We start from the raw sequence: 6357 nt of genomic DNA, 5'->3' as shown, positions 1-6357 counted from the left end.
CATGCAGGTGACTGTGGAGCCATTTTCTGGTCTTCATGTGCTGCAATCTAATGGTTGCCCCAGTCTTGACAGCATCACCTTGTTTTTCTGTAGTCCCAGGCACTGGTTTAACAATCTGTAAAACAAATAATCCATAACAAGATGATTCATCAAATCAATTACTCCACCATAGCTTCAAACTAAACAGATGGGATTTAAAGTGTGAGATGAACATCATAATGCAACAGTTTCTTTGGTTCAGAAAAAAAACCATCCAATCCATTGGCTAATCTTTCTAGATAAGAAAGTGACATCAATACTTTGAAATATACCCATTGCTAGTGAATGTTCTGTTCTAACATCTGTAAGTTGCTTCAATCTAAGTTACACATGATACACTATATGAACAGGATGGTCTGCACACGAGCAACAAAGATAAAAAGAAGCAATTATACCCAATAGCTGTTGGAATCAACAACGCCAGGAAAACCAGTAACTGATTGCTGACCACTTCCAGATCCATACGGCACATCGTGAGAATGCAGTCTAAATTTAGTCTTCTCGTGCATCAGTTTGATCGCACTTCCATAAGTAATCTATTCATACGATCAAACACAATTCGAATTTAAAGCCAAAATACAACAATTGCAGTTACCACAATCGAAACAGATTAGGGATCTAAAACACACCTCAACACCTTCTTTACCAGAAGCGGCGGCAGAAGCAGACGTGTAACCAGAATCAGGATCGAGACTTAGGTAAAGGAAGATAGCGAGGCAGAAGAATCCTAAAGCCATGAAAAATAGCAAACCAATAAACCAGTTCTGCTGCCAAAACGGATACTCAGGAGGACTACTCGGTTTCCTCGCCGGAGGAGCTCGAACAGCCGAAGCTGCTGCTGATGGCGAAGGAAGAGATGATGAAGATGATGATAATGGCTTTCTTCTCGAGAGAGCTTGTTGTTGCCCTGACGTCGACGCCACCGTGAAGGATCAGACTGAGATCTCGCCGGAGACAAAAAAGAATCTGTGTAATTTTCTCGTCGCCGTGGCTTATGAGAGGGTCGTCGTCGTCTTCGTCTAATAGTAACTTCTCTAATTTTTTTTTTGGTTGACACGGAGGTGTACGTTTAGATGACGAATGATAATTTAACACGTGTCGTTTTGATGAGATGGCGTTTTATGAATGGTGGCATCATGTTGCAAAAGAGGCATAGTTTTATGTTTTTTTTTTTTCTTCTTCTTTCTGAATTCACACAATTTAGTCAATCCCATGAATTTGATGGGTGTATTCAATTACTTATTTGAAGACATCAACTAAATTGAATGAATCTTGTCATTTATAGTTTATGGTCGTCCATGTTCATCAAATTCATATGTTTAATGAATTAGAAAAATTAAATTAAGTAAGGTATGTTTTATATATTCTTTTAAAAATGTGTTTTTATGTATTAAAAGGTATGTAAGGAATTAATATATAAAAACTAGTAAATTAATATATAAGTAATAAGTTATATGTTTCTGATGAAAATTATGTGTTCATTGTTCATGTAACGCCAGCAAACTGGGCTATCGGTTTGGATGTTGATCGACACTAATGATGGATTAGTGTTTGGGTTATTTTTAAAATTTTTGGTTTAGCATGGTTTAATGGGATAAGCTTTAGGGTTCATATTTAAGATTGAAGTTGACGCCTTAGAGCCTTACTTGGCCCTGACAGCTATATCTAGTTCTAGATGGTCTCATGTCCATTTATGACTAATGGGCTCACCTGTCTTAGTGGACTCTACGTCCACTATCGGCTCGTGGGTCCATCCTTATCTGACGATCTGTTTGCTACGTCCGAAAAGCTTTAAAGAGTTATTTACTGATCCTACAAATCACAACATGATCTTTCCGTGTGTTTTGTCCTCATTTTCACAATTCCAAAAATTATTTTCCCGAAGGTCATCCTTCTTGAAACTATTCGAGCATAAGCACGCTTAATTGTGGAATTCTCTTAGGATCTTTGACCGAAAAGATAAATGCACTTTGGTTATTTAGGTGACCAAATCAATTATTTAAACTTCTCCTCATGTCCTTGAAATCAAGTTGTTACAAGAACAAGAACAGAGCTGCCTCTTAGGGAAATATGGTGAAACAACAGCTTATGACCACTTTTTACAATTTTTTTTCATAGTGTACTAGTAAAATCAATGAGATTTTTAGGACATTGGCTAAAAAGATTAAGATGTTTATGAAGCTAAGTGAAAAGAGCATATCGATGACCAAAGCAAATTGTTGTAGGAGAAGTTGGCCAACTACTTATTTGGAAATTGATTGCAAGTCAAGTGTATGTTTGTATTTTCATTATTTCCACTTTAATAATATTTGTTTTGTCACTTTCTGCTTTAATTATGTATGTTTGTCTTTAATAATGTTGTTTGTCTTTCTTCTTTAGTAATGTGTGTTTGACTTTAATAATATTTGTTTGTTGTTTTTGCTTTAATTATTTCAATGTAATCCATGATTTTTTGCTTTTAACGTGAGAATCCAATCCATATCTAATCCATTCGATTTCAACCACTCAATTTTTTTCTAAGCCTCCAACCACTTGAGATGTTGGTTCCATTATCTTATAAATGGGGACTCATTCTTCTCCATTAATGTACCAACATCACAACTCTCATCTTTCTAAAAAATATTTCATGGATCCATCAGAATTTTTTTTTGATATCAAAGCTTACAAAAGACAGTCTGAAATTGAAGAGAGGTATATCATCAACCGGTTTAAGGAGCGTCGAAACAAAATAGAGGAAGACTATCCACCTACGGTAAAAAGAAAGATTGTCTCTCGAATTAGTGAAAGAGCCCACAACAGTGATGCTAGTTATTCCAACTCTAAAGGATCTAATGCTCATTTAATAGGGAGGGATGCACCTACAAAAAATGCAAAAAAAAAAAAAGGTAAGAGCGTATTATTGAAAGTGGTCAATGAAAAATGGAATGAAGTTAAACAATTGAAGAAGCAAGAGTTGGAACAATTGGAAAAAATAAACATGAGACAAGAGGAGGTAAACCAATTGATGAAAAATAGGATTATGGCTAACAATATGAATATGTTTATGCAGCTAAGTGAAAAGGAGCATCTAAATGATAATAGCAAATTGTTATTGCAGAAGTTGAGCTACGATTTATTTAGAAATTAATTATAATTCAAGCGTGTATTTTTATTTTCATTTTTTTCGTTTAAATAGTGTTTGTTTGTCACTTTCAGCTTTAATAATGTGTGTGTCGTTAACAATGTTGTTTGTCTTTCTGCTATAATATGTCAATTTAATCTATGACTTTCACTTTTCAATGGGAGAAACCAATCTTTTCAGTTTCAATTACTCAATTTCAATCCAAACCTTGAACCACTTAATATATTTGTTCTATTATCTTATAAATGAAGATTCATTCTTGATATATACGATAAATCTATCACACCAATACATATATCATACATTGGATATGTAAATTACGTAGTACAGACTGTAACGTTAATTCATTATAAATAAAATTATTCATGTGTATGGGTATTTTATGAATTTTTATGAGTTTTAAAAAATTTATTTGTGTATAGCATAAAATAGAAGAATTTTTATTTTTTTCTTTTTGAATTAGTGAAAATTTATGAATATATATCTATTTTTTTATTTTTGTGCACCCAAATTTTTGTTTTCTTTTTTTGATTGAAAATTACAGTTATAGCACCACGTTCAACATTGTATTTTTACCAACATTGCTACGGCGAAACGGCAAGCAGTGTAATTTAGAGAACCGTGAAGCGACCGTCGATACTCTCTATTCGCCACTAATAATATCTTCGCTGATTTGCTTAGGTCTCTTGATTTCTGGTGAGTTTCCCCTCCCCACTATCATCTCACACAACATTGCTTGTCTCGTTCAATATCCCTTGTAACCCAAACCTGCACAAGCGATTCACTATTTCATGTAAAGTTGGAATTTTTCTGGATCTAGTCTTTCATAAAGTCCAATGCTTTGTTTTTTTTTTTTTTTGAAATCTGCCCAAAACTGCGGCTAAACCCCAATTCACATATGTTTTTTGAAAGGATTTAAAAAAGGAATGGGATCGGATTGTTTGACACCAGAATGGGCTTCTCAGCCTTGTCTCATTGGGATTGACGAAGCCGGAAGGGGTCCTGTTCTAGGTTAATTTCTTTCTTCTCTTATCTATCTATCTATCTTGTCAAAATTTGTAGTGAGTGAGAGAAGAATAATCTGATTAATTTGTGTTGACGAAATAGGTCCCATGGTGTATGGGTGTATGTATTGTCCTGTTTCCTACCAGTCTTCTCTGGCTTCTCTCCATTTTGCAGGTAAAAATAACACTCACATTGTATTCCTTTGTGTTGAAGAATTGAGATGTGCTTTTTTGGGTTTATGATGCAATTAGTAGATTCTTCTTCTGCTAGTGAAACGTTTTGGAATTCTTTAGAAGCAACCGGTAGTTAGTATTAGCATATCTTACTGCGACGTTCCAATTTGGGAGGGTGTCATAAAGCATGAGACTTTTGCTCACGTTTATAAAAGTTCTTTGCTGTTATGCCTTTGTGTTGAAGAATTGAGAGGTTTGAGATGCATTGAGTAGGTTCTTCTTCTGCTATTGGATTACATTTGTGTTTCTATATGGTTTAACCCTTCAGTTGTTAGTGTAATCTTATGGTTATAAGTAAAAAGCATGACACTTTTGATCGCATTTATAACCTCTTGGCACTTTTTGTTTCCCTTAAGGTTTTTGCTGCACAATGCTTGTATATTTTGTGTATAAGCCTGTACTGTGACGTTCCACTTTGGGAGGGGATAAGTAAAGCATGAAACTTTTCATCACATTTACAGTCTCTTGCCTCGTTTTGTTTTTCCTCAAGCCTTTGGTCGATATGCTTGCAGATTCAAAGACTCTGAAAGAGGAGAAAAGAGAAGAATTATATGAAAACTTAAAGCTTGACAATTCTCTTGGATGGGCTGTTGATGTCATTGATCCCAGGGAACTCTCAGCTAAGATGCTCGCAAAGTTAGTACTAGTGTAATGTTTTTGAAGCTGGTAGATTGAGAGGCTCATATGGTTCTTATATCTTATATCTTATAGCTTTGGTTTATTTTTCAACAGAAATAAGACTAATTTAAATGAGATTTCACATAACTCTGCGATGGGTCTTATCAAAAGGGTACTGGACATGGGAGTTTTTCTAACAGAGGTGATTAGCTTTTGATGGAAACAAATGCATCATCTTTTGAGCGATCAAGTCATGTACCATATATGCATATCCTCAAGCTTTATAACCCTTAACTACCTTTGCAGGCATATCTGGATACTGTGGGAGATCCCGAGAAATACAGAATAAAATTGTCGGAGAGATTTCCGTCAATCAAGTTTGTCGTTTCAAAGAAAGCTGACAGTCTATTCCCTATCGTTAGTGGGGCAAGTATTGTGGCTAAGGTGATATGTTATGGCTTCTCACTAGTCACTATCTATCTCTCACAGCTTTCCACTAGCTAAAGGTCACTAAATTTCTATTACTTACTCAGGTGACAAGAGACAGAGCGTTGAGAGAATGGTTGGTAGAGGAAACCGGAGAAAATATTAACAGAAACTTTGGTTCTGGATATCCTGGAGGTACAAAATTCTTTCCTCAAATCGTTTATGTTTTAAGCAATACTTACACTCTGATATGTTTGTAATGCAATTCAGATCCTGAGACAAAGGCATGGTTAGTGCAACACAAACATTCTGTGTTTGGATTCCCATCGCTGGTCCGCTTCAGTTGGGGAACTTGCACTGCACATTTGAAGGGCGAGGTTGAAGTTGCATGGTTAGTTTTTTTTTTTTGTCTGTTTGTTTCTATGTTCTATTAGCTATGATCAAGCATTTGGAGATCTGCTAAAACACTTCATTTATCTCAATCTGTTGTAAGAATCTGAATGTAATGTTTTGTGCACTTGAGCAGGGAAGCAGATGAAACTGAAGAGAGTGGTAATGGAAGTAGCAGCAAACGACAAGCGAAACTAAGCAGTTTTGGGTTCAAAACATGCGAGAGTAGGAGCGAAGAAATCGAGTCGAGTGGAAAAGGGCGCTGCAAATTTTTCCAAGCTCGCAAAATCCAACAACTCACTCAGTTTTAATCTCAGTACAAGACTGAATCAGTTTTAATATCTTAGCTTATTCACTTGGTGATTGTTGTTTCGTTATCTTTCTTAGCTTTTTTGTCCATTTTCTGAACCTCTGTAATTGTTTGTAGGGGTAATAGGGGAATCGTCAAGCCGATTAATACTCTGGCATGTTTTACTAATCAGCTAGCTGGACTGCCTCCTCAGGTGTAATTGTTTTTTTTTTTTT

The 6357-nt window shown here is 35.5% G+C and overlaps 2 protein-coding genes across 5 annotated transcripts in view; one reads left to right on the top strand and one right to left on the bottom strand.

The window, feature by feature from the left end:
• The window catches only part of LOC104703041 (stromal cell-derived factor 2-like protein), a 2605-nt gene extending 1515 nt beyond the window's left edge, over nt 1-1090 (bottom strand). The window contains exons 1-2 of the mRNA XM_010418970.1: nt 669-1090; nt 435-575 (exon numbers count right to left, since the gene is read on the bottom strand). Coding sequence (XP_010417272.1) covers nt 435-575; nt 669-776 — 249 coding nt within the window. The 5' untranslated portion in view covers nt 777-1090. The remainder of the gene's footprint in view (nt 1-434; nt 576-668) is intronic.
• LOC104703039 (ribonuclease H2 subunit A) lies at nt 2562-6351 on the top strand. Of its 4 annotated transcripts, none has more exons than XM_010418967.2 (11): nt 2562-3031; nt 3705-3856; nt 4073-4171; nt 4268-4339; nt 4911-5034; nt 5131-5218; nt 5323-5460; nt 5550-5637; nt 5713-5833; nt 5969-6148; nt 6260-6351. In XM_010418967.2, the coding sequence occupies exons 3-10, from the start codon at nt 4087-4089 to the stop codon at nt 6141-6143; spliced, it is 891 nt and encodes a 296-aa protein (XP_010417269.1). In that variant the 5' UTR covers nt 2562-3031; nt 3705-3856; nt 4073-4086; the 3' UTR covers nt 6144-6148; nt 6260-6351. The 4 variants fall into 4 exon arrangements, with proteins under 4 accessions (XP_010417269.1, XP_019083495.1, XP_010417267.1 ...); XM_019227950.1 differs by having other exon boundaries at nt 2563-2791; nt 2886-3031; nt 5969-6341; XM_010418965.2 differs by having other exon boundaries at nt 2563-3031; nt 5969-6341.

The sequence above is a fragment of the Camelina sativa genome, chromosome 7, assembly GCF_000633955.1.
Source record: "Camelina sativa cultivar DH55 chromosome 7, Cs, whole genome shotgun sequence".
In the NCBI taxonomy this organism is placed as follows: domain Eukaryota; kingdom Viridiplantae; phylum Streptophyta; class Magnoliopsida; order Brassicales; family Brassicaceae; genus Camelina; species Camelina sativa.
This window is presented reverse-complemented; position numbering and strand designations above follow the sequence as displayed.

What these genes read in the sequence shown, in the direction of transcription:
- LOC104703039 (XM_010418967.2), top strand. Translation starts at nt 4,087, where the DNA reads ATGGGATCGGATTGTTTGACACCAGAATGGGCTTCTCAGCCTTGTCTC. An exon ending in GGGCAAGTATTGTGGCTAAG is followed by an intron (nt 5,461 to 5,549) that starts GTGATATGTTAT and finishes TTACTTACTCAG; the next exon opens with GTGACAAGAGACAGAGCGTT. An exon ending in GGCGAGGTTGAAGTTGCATG is followed by an intron (nt 5,834 to 5,968) that starts GTTAGTTTTTTT and finishes GCACTTGAGCAG; the next exon opens with GGAAGCAGATGAAACTGAAG.